This window comes from Leptopilina heterotoma, unplaced genomic scaffold (assembly GCF_015476425.1).
Source record: "Leptopilina heterotoma isolate Lh14 unplaced genomic scaffold, ASM1547642v1 Lhet_60, whole genome shotgun sequence".
Classification (NCBI taxonomy): domain Eukaryota; kingdom Metazoa; phylum Arthropoda; class Insecta; order Hymenoptera; family Figitidae; genus Leptopilina; species Leptopilina heterotoma.
In genome coordinates, this window is record NW_025111138.1 from 3,603,131 (window position 1) to 3,614,962 (window position 11,832).

The 11,832-nt window shown below is 22.7% G+C and overlaps 1 protein-coding gene across 26 annotated transcripts in view; it reads right to left on the reverse strand.

Moving 5' to 3' along the window:
* Positions 1 to 10,401, reverse strand: part of LOC122509423 (twitchin) — a 90,636-nt gene extending 80,235 nt beyond the window's left edge. For 9 of the 26 annotated variants that reach the window (XM_043623503.1, XM_043623502.1, XM_043623491.1 and 6 more), the window contains exons 1-23: positions 10,012 to 10,222; positions 8,406 to 8,456; positions 6,746 to 6,799; positions 6,553 to 6,594; positions 6,383 to 6,433; positions 6,192 to 6,257; positions 5,309 to 5,365; positions 5,148 to 5,198; positions 4,659 to 4,715; positions 4,345 to 4,380; positions 4,168 to 4,215; positions 4,036 to 4,083; positions 3,816 to 3,869; positions 3,583 to 3,648; positions 3,384 to 3,443; positions 3,248 to 3,292; positions 3,080 to 3,154; positions 2,352 to 2,405; positions 2,045 to 2,101; positions 1,900 to 1,941; positions 1,412 to 1,471; positions 1,230 to 1,283; positions 313 to 366 (exon numbers count right to left, since the gene is read on the reverse strand). In XM_043623503.1, the coding sequence (XP_043479438.1) occupies positions 313 to 366; positions 1,230 to 1,283; positions 1,412 to 1,471; positions 1,900 to 1,941; positions 2,045 to 2,101; positions 2,352 to 2,405; positions 3,080 to 3,154; positions 3,248 to 3,292; positions 3,384 to 3,443; positions 3,583 to 3,648; positions 3,816 to 3,869; positions 4,036 to 4,083; positions 4,168 to 4,215; positions 4,345 to 4,380; positions 4,659 to 4,715; positions 5,148 to 5,198; positions 5,309 to 5,365; positions 6,192 to 6,257; positions 6,383 to 6,433; positions 6,553 to 6,594; positions 6,746 to 6,799; positions 8,406 to 8,456; positions 10,012 to 10,074 (1,245 nt within the window). In that variant the 5' untranslated portion in view covers positions 10,075 to 10,222. Of the gene's footprint in view, positions 1 to 312; positions 367 to 1,229; positions 1,284 to 1,411; positions 1,472 to 1,899; positions 1,942 to 2,044; positions 2,102 to 2,351; positions 2,406 to 3,079; positions 3,155 to 3,247; positions 3,293 to 3,383; positions 3,444 to 3,582; positions 3,649 to 3,815; positions 3,870 to 4,035; positions 4,084 to 4,167; positions 4,216 to 4,344; positions 4,381 to 4,658; positions 4,716 to 5,147; positions 5,199 to 5,308; positions 5,366 to 6,191; positions 6,258 to 6,382; positions 6,434 to 6,552; positions 6,595 to 6,745; positions 6,800 to 8,405; positions 8,457 to 10,011; positions 10,223 to 10,372 lie in introns of those variants that run through there. The other 17 variants (XM_043623513.1, XM_043623512.1, XM_043623511.1 and 14 more) reach the window with 14 other exon arrangements.
* Positions 10,402 to 11,832: the final 1,431 nt, after the last annotated feature.

Below are 11,832 nucleotides of genomic sequence, written 5' to 3' on the forward strand. Positions count from 1 at the left end.
GTAAAATGTAAAAAATATGTCGAAGAAAAGTAAAAATATTGAAAATATTCAACGATACCAAATATGGTAATTTAAATATTATAAATTGAATGTAAATTTAATTAACTAAATAATTAATTGTAAAACAGAAAAAAAATGTTGAAGAAAATTAAAAAGTACCTATTTAAGTTGTAAGTCAATCGAATTGACATATTTTTTACATTATACAATTAAATAATTTTAACAAAATTAATAAAAATAAAAAAAATTGAATTGAATTTGGAAAATTGAGTTTTTTGTAGGTACTTGCAATTGATTTGTAAATTTTGATACCTTATCGTCAGCAGAAGTGTGTGTTGATGTTCGTCGGGAAGGTGTAGGTGTATCCTAAAAGTACCAATTAGTGTGAGAATTTAATTTTTTTTCGAGAACAAAATAAAATAATTCCAGTACAGAAGAAGAAGAAGAAGAAGAGATTTCGAGAAAAGAGAAAGAGGCGACTGTAGAGAATCAAGTAGAGAAAGTATGAAATGTCAGACATAGAGACCACAAGTTTCAAGTAGAATAAAAGTACCTTGATCAGACGCAATCGAAAAGTAGTGTTGAAAAATTAAGAATTGAAAAAGAATTCGAAAGTCAGGCATAACCACCACCGTGTAGAAAAATTTATAAAGTTTCAAGTAGAATAGAAAATTTTTAGACAGAAATTCGAAATATATAATTATTCATGACGGTAAATTTAAGTAATTTGGTAGATTTACAAATGATTAATTAATATTATTGTAATTAATTATTAATATTACTGAATTATCACATTTTACCATTTAATATTTAGCAAATATTTTGCATAATAATTAGCAAATATTTAAAAAAATATTTTAGCTTATATTATAAAATATTATTATTACCTAATAGTTAATATTATTAAATTAAAATATTTTAGACAAATATATAGCAAATATTTAGCAAAATATTTAGAAAATATTTTGACAGAATATTTAGCAAAATATAAAGCAAATATTTTAACAGAATATTTAGCAAAATATTTTTGTACAAATATTTAGCAAATTATTTTAGACAAATATTTAGCAAAATATTTAGCGAAATATTTTAGCCTGTTAATATTAAATTTCAAAAGTTATTGAAAGATTCGAAATTAATTATTGTTAGTTCTCTGTTATATTTTTTCAAGTTAATCGAAAGTTTGTCGAGATTAGAAAAAGTTTTTAATTTGGAAAATTGGTAAGTACCTTGGCTTCAGTCGGTTTGCCAATAGATGTTTTTCGTTTAGTTGGTGCTTGGTCCTAAAAATGTCAAATATCTATAATATTCTTATTGTCAATTTTGAGAAAAAAAGTATAAAAAGTAAAAATAATTCCTCATTAATAATTAATTTTAAAATAAATAATAAACAAAATGTTTGTCTGTGTACCTCAATTACTCCGTTTGTACCATCAACCGTAAGTTTGTCTTTTGGCTTTACTTCGTCTTTCTAGAAGATTAATTTTAATATAGTATTTTCTTAACTCATTTGTGTAAATTATATTTGAAAAATAATTTAAAAATTTTTAAATAATTAAAATATTTTGAATATTTGATAATTTTTGAACAATTAAAATATTTTGAATATTTGATAATTTTTAAACAATTAAAATATTTTGAATTTGAAAATTTTAAACAATTAAAATACTTTAATTTGAAAATTTTAAGTAATTTGAATATTAATTAACGTTAATTTTTAAACTATAAAATTGAAAAGATTTTATATTATCGAAAACAATATTATAAAAAAATATTTGTTGTTAGTTTGATGCTGAAGAACAGCAACAAATATTAATCAAAATAATTATATCGAAACAATAAAATTAGTAAAATTTAAAATTAAAATGAATAAAATAAAATAAATATTTCAGAATGTACCTTCGTTTCTTCCGGTTTGGTCTTTTTGACAGAATCTCGTTTCTGCAAGACGAAAACGTATAAAAATATAAGTTAACATTAACGAAAAAAATTTTAATTTCGTGTACTACAAACTTTTACTGTTTGTGTTGTTTCTATTTTGTACCTTTTCATCTATAGATTCTCGTGTTGTTGTTGTTTTAGTCTTTACTGAAGTTTCCTCCTACAAAATAAGTAAAAAAAAACATTTAACACTAAATAAAAATAATACAAATAAAATAAATGAAATAAATAAATAGAAATAAATATAGATAAAAATTATTGAAGTAAATTTAAAGAAAAAAAAATATAAATAAATATGAATAAAATACAATAGAAATAAATATGAATAACAAAATAATATAAATAAATATAAATAAAAAACAATAGAAAATTGTGTCAATGTGTGAATGTTGAGTGTATAAAAAGTGTACCTTTTCTTCTTGTGGTTTCTGAAGACTTGGTTTACGTTTAGTGATTGGTTCATCCTGAAAGGAATCAAATATTTTTTTATTTGTGTTGCAATAAAAATTATTCGTTCATTATAATAAAATATATTAACAAAGTTTTAGAACGTAAAAAGAATGTAAATAGTCGGAGAATAAAGTTGTGAGTTTTCCTGAAAAGCTGAAAGACATTAAAGAGATAAGAGAAAATTTTCCTTAAAGAAATGGAAATTATTATTATTATAATTACTTGTTATGAATTAATAAAATAATAATATTTATATAACATAATATTATGATAATATTATATTATAATATTAATAACAATTGATTGTTAATAACTGTATAAAACAATTAAATAATTACATTAATAATTTCTTTTATAATTATTAATTTAAAGATTAAAAGAGAAATAGAAATTAAATAAAATAGAATCACTATTAAATAGTTATATAATAATTCATTATTATCAGATTAATAATTTCCCTTTTAATTATTAACATAAAAGATTGAAAGAGCAATAGAAATTAAATAAAACGAAATACATTGAGAGGAAATGTTATTTAGCTGAAAAAATTTATTTCCGATGCTTTGAAGAACTTTTTAAAAACGATTTTCACATTATGAAAATTATTATTATTATTAACAAAAGGAGAGTATAAAAGTAGAAAAGTGTGAGTTGAGTGTCGATGTAAAATGTTATTTGTAGTTTGTACCTTAATGAAATTATTTTTTTCCTTAGGAGTTTGAATTTTATCTATCGAAATTCTCCTTTCAGGTTTCATATCGTCCTGCAAAAGTTTATAATTAAAAAACAAAGTTTAAAAAAATAATAATGAGAATTTCGTCTAATAAATGTGCATTTTTAATGTTTATATTTGTACCTCATCGATAAGTGTGTCAATAGATGTGCGACGACTCAAAGTATCCTACGATAATTTTGAAAAAAAAACGAAATTTTAGTAAGAAAATTAATTTTATCCTCTAGAATTTTTTTTTTAACCATTTCTTATTGTGTACCTCTGAATCTTCGGCTATTGAGGTTTCAACAGATGTTTCGTGTCTTGTGTAAGCTTCCCACTAATTAAAAAAAAAGAAAATCCTTAATATTTCCACTCTAATTAAAAAATAAGAAAATAACCCAATTTTACAAAACAAAAAAAATTTTAATTTGAAAAATTTCAGTTATTTAAATTGTATTGAGTTCTTTTTTTTGTACCTGTGGTACTGGTCGTTTATCTAATGAGGTTTTTCTTTTCGGTTCTGATCGAATTGAATCATCAGCCTAAATTTGGGAAAAATTGAAAAATAATATTTAAATTTTGCCACTAAATAATTTGAACATTAATTTTAATTATTTCTTTTTCTCATTACTTTTAATTACTTATTACTTTTTATTAGTTTCTTTTTAGAGAAAATATTTCCCTTTCGAAGAAAGAGTAAATTTTGTACCTCATTTTCAGTGTCGGGATTCTCAATAACAATTATATATTCATTGGGTGACTCCTAGAAATATATTTGAATCAGAAAAATTTATAAAAACAATATTGAAAATAGAAATTTAAATTCTAAATCGTAATTTAAATTTAGTTATTAATTTAGTTATGTATTTAAATTCAAATTTAGTGGAAATGAAAAATAGATTTAAAAAAAGAGAACAAAAAAACTCTACCTCAATATCTCCATCTTCTACAGATTTTGTTTTTTTAATAAGTTGCACCTAAAAATTGATAGAAGATTTGAAAACAACAATTCTCTTTTTAATTAGAAAAACAATCGTAAATTAAAAATTTTTCTTTTCTACCTTTAATTCATCAGGTTCTATCTTCAAGGATTTATGATTTGGTTTTCCCTAAAAAATTTCGTAAATTAAAAAAAGCCAATTTTTCTATTAAAAAAAAATCTGAATTGCGTTAGTCATTTAATAAAGTGTAATTTTTGTGAATGTGAATGTAAATGTAATGCCAATTGTTGTGTGTACCTTAGTGTCACTGAGTCTCCTTGGAAGTTCCTTTTTCTATAAAAAAATATTTGCTTAGTGAAATACTAATTAAATTAAAGTTTTTTCAGTTCATTAAAAATTATGTTGAATTTTACATTTCTTTACACTTATAAAGTTCTTCAATGCATTTTTTTATCTCTATGACGTGAAAATAAAAAATAATCAAGTCATTTAAAAAAAAGATAAAAAAAACTTCAAAAAAGTATCAATTGAAACTTTGTGTAATAATTGTACAATAAAAAATTAAAATTCATAAATCATTAAATTTTAAATTGGAAAATAAAAAAATTTACCTTTTCAACTGTTTTTATTGAGGAACGTCTACTTTCGGTCTTGACTTCTTCTTCAACCTGTAGCAACATAAAAATTTCGTAATTGTAGGTAATTTATTATTTACTTAATAATTATTATTAATAAACTATTAATATTAATAATTATTTCCTTATTGAATTTATAACATTTATTATAAAAATTATTATTTCCGTATAAAATGAACTAATATTTATTATTAATAATTAATAAGTTAATAAATTGTTGATATTAATAATTATTATTTTCAAATCAAATGATAAAAATTGCATGCAAACAAAATTAGTAATTTCACGTTAATTCTAATACAAAGATCGATATTGTTAATAAAATTAGTAAAATATTTCCAAACGACAACAAGTTTTATAAATTTATAAAAATTACGATTTCTAATTAGTCTGAAAACAATGTTATTAGACAATAATAAAATTTGTATATGGAAAAAAGCGAACTAAAAGGAATAACGCGTTTACCTGTTGCATTGAAACGCGTCTCTCGGGTGTTTTTGAACCTTCTCGGGAGATCTATGCAGAAGGAAAGCGTGGAAAATGTGTTTTCTTTTAGTTTCATGTTAACACAACAATTATTTTCCAAAATGCAATGGAAAAATTAATTTTAAATTAGTGTCTCATACCGTTTCTTCAGATTTGGAAATAGAGCTTCGTCGACTTTCTGTGCGAAGTTCTTCCACCTGAAAGAGAACAAAGAAAAAGTTGTTTAAATTAATTATAAAAATTCCAAATATTTACAGATTTTATGAATTTAATTAAAATTAATAATTAAGATTTCGGCAAAAATTTGATTTTGTTTTTTCCTGATTTCTAGACAGAATTTTCACTTTTTCCCTGAACTTACAGAATATTTTCATTTGCTCTAAAAATGATTCATTATTTATTTTTATCGGTAAATATTTATTTATTTATTTATTTATTATTTCTCCATAAGAATAAAGTTTTTCAAATTTTTTAAATTTCAAACTTTTTCAGAATTCAATAATTTATTCAAAATTACTACAAAATTTGCCAATTTCTTCAAAATTATTTTTTTTAAGTGTTCAATTCAATTTTTTTCTACAATTTTTAACTAAAATTCTTATCTAAACCAATTATTTTTAATAATTTTTGGAGAAAATTAATTAAGTAATTATTTAAAAAATTAATTAAATTATTGAAGGAAAAAAAAGTTCACCTAAAATATTTCTGAAATCCACTTGTTTACAATTCAATTTTACAAAATTTCAATTATTCGAATTGAATTAAAACTATTAAAAATTTTCAAATTATTTTTAATAATTTTTGAGAATATTTATTTTTATAATTCAACAAATTACAAAAAAGTTTGAATCAAAATTTTTTAAAAGTCTAACTTCTATAAAAATTCTTTCTTATATTTAATTAAAATTATTTAAACTCGAATTTTCTAAAATTTCAATTTCAAACATTTTGAAATTCAGTTATTTGTCAAAATTGTAAACTTGTTGATTTTTGATTAATTTGATAGTGAAAAAAAATTCTTACCCTCGAAACTGATTGTTTTCGAGTGGTCGTCTTTTTCTCAGGCTTTGGTGTAGTTTCCCGAGAGACCTTTAATTAGAAAATTAATATTTGTTTAATTAATTAATTCATTCAATTTTTATTCTTATTTTATTTCATCATTTTTTTCGTAAATTTCTAAATTATTATTTTATACACAAAAGTGAAATACTCACATCTTTGGACTCTGGTTTGGAATCTGGTTCCTTTTTCTTCAAAGTCTTTTTCTGCAACATTCATAAAATATTATTAGCGAATAAAATATTTTTTCAAATGTTTTTTCAAATTTCATTCAAATATTTCGCAAATTTTTTTTTTTATAAAATAAAGTGATAAAAATTCTTACCTTTTCTTGGTCTTTTTCCTCGATTTTCTCTTCTACCTTTTTCTGAAACATTAAAAATTTTCCACATACAATAATATTAATTTTTATGTGAAATAATAATTAAAAGTCAAAAAAAATATTTAAGTTAATTTCTTTTTGTCTAAAATATTTCAATTTTTCCAAAATATGTTTTCAAAGAAAAATGTATTAGTACCTTGATAACTTTTTTCTCCTCGATCTTTTCTACATTGTTGAATGTTTCCTCCTTCTATACAGCGAACATAAAAGTAAAACAATTTTAGAGAAAGGAATATTTTCACTGGTGAACAAAAATAAGAAAATAAAAATATAAATTATCGAAAAAATATACAAATCATTCTGAAGCATGCAAAAAGCCATAAAAAAAACGTATCCAAAGCACAAAAGTCATGCACAATATTTTTTTCTAATTTTCTTAAGCGTCTATTTTGTTTGTTTTTTTCTGAAAGCTTGAAGCACTAGACCACCTTCTTCTCTTATATGTTAAATTTGCATACCAGCGATAAAAGCATTAAAGGTACTTTAAAATTCGCTGGCAGGAAGCTGAAACTAAAAATATACCCAAAACATTATTATTTATTAGAGAATATCTCGAGAGATTAATATACCTATTTTTTCCTATGGGATTAAAACGTATTATTACTCATCTATTGTTCAGAATATTATTATTTCTAATTCTAATGTCTAATTAAAAGCCTTCAATTGAAAGCCGTGACTTCAATTGAAAAACTATTCTATTTTAAAACCACGGGGAATTTACAAAGTGCGAATTATTAACCAAAAGCCACAGAAGGGGAATCCATTGATGAAGTATATTTTAAAACTGAAATTATTATTATTATTATTATCAGAAGCTGAAATAGAGAATCTAGCATTAATAACTATTAAGCAACTAAAGAAGCGACCAAATTTATTATCTGCTTTATTAAAAAAATTTTAATATATTAAAATTATTTGCTCTATTAATGTAATGATCTATTAATCTATTAATCGTTATTACGATTGAATAAATAATTTATTATCATTAATGATGAAGAATAGTAATGAATTATTCGCCTTATTAAGAAGCAATTTTTAAAAATTACATAATTATATTTACTAATTAAATTAATAAGTAAACAAATGTTTACTGTTTAATTATTAAACAGTAGAGAAGTAATTATTTAATTATTAATTTAACTATAAACTATATTCAATTATTAATTTAATTATTAATTAATAGTAAATTATAAGTAGCAAATGAATTAATAATTAATAATTCATAATTAATAATTAATAGAGAAAAAAAGTATGTCTACGGTAGTATTCAGTATCTATTTACAGAAAGATAAATATTTTTACGTTTTGCATACATTACCAAAAGCCTGGCATTAGGAATTTTTCACTCACCTGAAACAGAGAAATTGCAAAGTTTTCTTATTAAAAATTCTTAAGTGTAAATTAACTTTTCTAAATTCAGAGCAAATTTTGTTGTTCGTAAAATTACATTACAAAATTGGATTCATGCCAAGTAAAGTAAATGGAAATAAATGGAGAGCAAAATCACGAGCAAGACATCAATATATATAGAGGAAACATAAAATGGATCATAAAACGATATATAGGAATAGTATCACAAAATTTGATAACATTCTAATATATCTTCGAGATCGAGGTATATGTTTGAATTTTGAACAGTGTAACAAAAGTTGATGTTGATGTGTTTTTTTGAACAGAACGTAAAAAATTATTATAAATTTAAACAAACAATTTTTTTTTCAACGAAATTTATAGAGAAAAAATCTGTATAGAAAGAGAAGAAGAGAAAGAGACTTTAAATTAATAATTTTTTTTACCTTCTTTGTATCTGGTTTGTCGATACCGTTTGTTTTTGATTCCGGAATTTCCTTGAAATGAAAAAAAACAATGTGCTATGAGTACAAAATTGCGAAAAAAAAAAATAATTATCATGAGAATTTTTTATGAAAAACGAAATATATTCAAATGTTGCGAAAAAAAGCCAAAGCCGTTCCAATAGTTTCGAATTATAGTGCGACAAAATGTTTCCTAGAAAAAAAGTAAGTGTCGAAAGTTTTTTTTTTGTTTGTGAAAGAAGAATGTTACGAAAGGTGATCGAAAATGTTTAATGAAAAATAGTGAAAAGAATAAAACGAAGAAGAAAAAGAATTGAAAACAGAATTAAAAAATAAAGAACAAAATAAAAAAAATAAAAACTAATAAAAAAAACTAATGAAAAAGAATAAAAATAAATAAAAAAAGAATGAAAAAAGGAATGAAAAAGGAATTGAAAAAAGAATAAATGGAAAGTAATAAAAATTAAAAAAGTATTTCATATAAAAAAAACTAAAAGTTAATTAAACCCAGAAGTAGTGAAAAAAAGAGTAAGAAAATTTTGATAATAAAAAATAGATATTATTTAAAATAATAGAAATAATTTACAGGCCTCGAATCGACTTTACGCTCCAGAAAAGTCACTTTAGTTGTTCAAAAATACAAAAAAATCAGACTTTTTTTGTATTTTTTTCGATTTCTATACTAAATTGAATTATTTTCAATAATTTTCCAAAAGTTCTTCGAGAATTCTATTATTTAAAAATAAAAATTAAATTTATTACACAATAATAATAATTAAAATTTAATAAAAGTTTTTGAAAAACACCAAATTTTTTGGAAAACCCAAAAAAATAATCAAGGTTTTTAAAAAAATTTTTAGAGAATTTAAAAATCTAATCAATTTCTTTTTTTGAAGAATTTTGAAAATGTTCGATTTTTCAAAATTTTAATAACAATTCTAAAAAACTTATTTTTTTTATTTAATAGTAATAAATTTTTGCATATATTTGAACTTTCAAAGAAATACAATTGAAAAGAAGGGAAATATTTGAATTTTAAAAAATTGTAATGAAAAAATTCTAAGAATTACTTTTTTTTAAAAATATTTTAATATTATTCTTTTAAGTTAACTCTCATAAATTTTTATTTGAACATTTTTTATTCAAATTTTTTAAAATTAAATTATTTTCAAAATTTGCAAGTAAAATTCTTCAAAAATTTGATTTTTAAAAACTTTAATGAAATTTTTTCAAAAAATAAATTGAATCTTGAATTTCAGAAAGGACTCAAACTCTGAAAATCGTAAGTCATTTTCACATAGAAATTGATAGAGAAAATTTATTGGAAAATAGTCGAAAAAGTCGAAAGTATTCGAGGCCTGAATTTATAAGAATTGTAATCTATAAGCCAATTAGATCAATAAATGTTCAAATTTCCAAAAAGTTATCAATTAAACACTTTTAGTTTTTTAAAAAATGCAAGTAAAAGAAAAAATTAAAACAATTTAGTTTGAAGAATAAAAATATTATAAAGAATCAAAATGAGAGATTCCAAAATGTAGAAACGAAAGAAAGAGAAAAATTGTGTTTTTTTGAAGTGTGCGTGTACCTCGACCTGCGAAAAATCAGAATCAAATTCTTCGACGATTGGTTCTGCAATGCTCGACTCCATAATACTAACCGTTTCCTCTTCCTCCTCATATTCCTCCTCGGATTCATAACTCGTCACCTGACTTTGTACCTTTACGCGTTACGATATAAAGAGAAGCTTGTTGAGCGATAATTTTTGAAAAATCGATGTTAGTTAAAAATTTATGCAATTTTCTTTTAGATCCAAATTTTGTAAATTTTTGAAGCAGCATTTTTCTCGAGTTAAAAATAATAATTGGCTTTAGATTAATAGCTGAATTGAATCTCGAATCATTTTGAGTTAGTCCTTGGGCGAAGAAGTAATTTTTCATCTTCTCTACCTTCTTCTCAATCTCCTCCTTCTTTTCAATCTTTTTCTTCTCCTCAATTTTCTTCTCTTCAATTTTCTTCTCCTCGATTTTCTTCTCCTCGATCTTCTCCTCCTCTTTCTTCTCTTCCTTTTTCTCTACCTTCTTCTTTTTCTTCTCCTCCTCCTCTTCCTTCTTCTTTTCTTCCTTCTTTTTCTAAAAAAAAGGCCGACACAATGGATTGCATGCAACATTTCAGAGAGGGGCTCTTTTTTGGAAATTGAACGCAAGGGTTAAAAACGGGAGATTCGGTTTTTAAAAAGGAGAAAACGATCTTCTCATTGTGTTGAGAATTAAAATATTGAAAACTAGGGGGTGAAATTCGAAAAAAGGAACAGAAACAAGGGGTAATTACAAAAAAAAAAAGATCTTTTCATTATGTTGAGAATTAAATATTGAAAACTAGGGGCAAACATTAGAAAAAAAACAGAAACAAAGGGTAATTACAAGAAAAATATGAACAAATTCAGGGATTAAAAATAGATGCATTTGGACGAAATGGTTAAGTTAATAATAAAAACTCGGTATATAGAAGATTATTTTAAAATTTGAAGATACTTAACCATCGTCTGTTAAACTCTCTTTAAAAATTTGTTTCGAAATTTTAAACAATTAAGTTTATTTTTTTAATACTTAATTTTTCAAAGTTTATTATTGAATAAAATTACTTAATTTTTCGAAGTTTATTATTGAATAATATTCTGCTAAATAAATTTAGCAAATTTTCTTTACTCAAATTCAATTCAACAAGTGAACTTTGTTTAGAAAATAAAAATGAGAAATGAAATGTAAAACTTTTAATTTCGCGATTAATTTGTAAAAGAAATTGTAAATTATGTAAACAATGACTCACCTCAACCGTCAGTTGAGCAGATGACTCGTCCTTTCCTCCCTCATTACTGACAACCACTTTGATAGTGCCAGTGTATTCTAATTTTGTTGTTTTTATGACGAGCGTCATTGTCTTGCCATCGAATGTTGTATTAAATTCACTAGACGATGTGATTTCTGTCGAGTCTCTGAAAAAATAAAATTGATGAATAAAATTGACAATTTAAAAAATTATTGACAATTACAATTATTAAAAAAATAATTACTATTTGACGGTCATTAACAAAATGTATAAATTATGAATTATAATTATTAAATTATAATGAACAAAAAAGTTTATTAATTACAATAAATAATAATATTTTGTGGGAGAATTATTGAAAAACTAAAAGAAAATACTTACTTGTACCATTTGACAGTAACTTTTTTGTCCATTTGTACTAAAGTGGCTGAGAATTCTGCACTCTTTTCTTCCGTGACCGTCTGAGGAAGAAAAAGAAACGATTTAAAAATTGAAAAAGACACCAAAAAATTTTTTAAAAACAATTGAAAGTTTATAGTTTAGAAAAATAAGAACGAAGAAATTTAACTGAATCACGTAC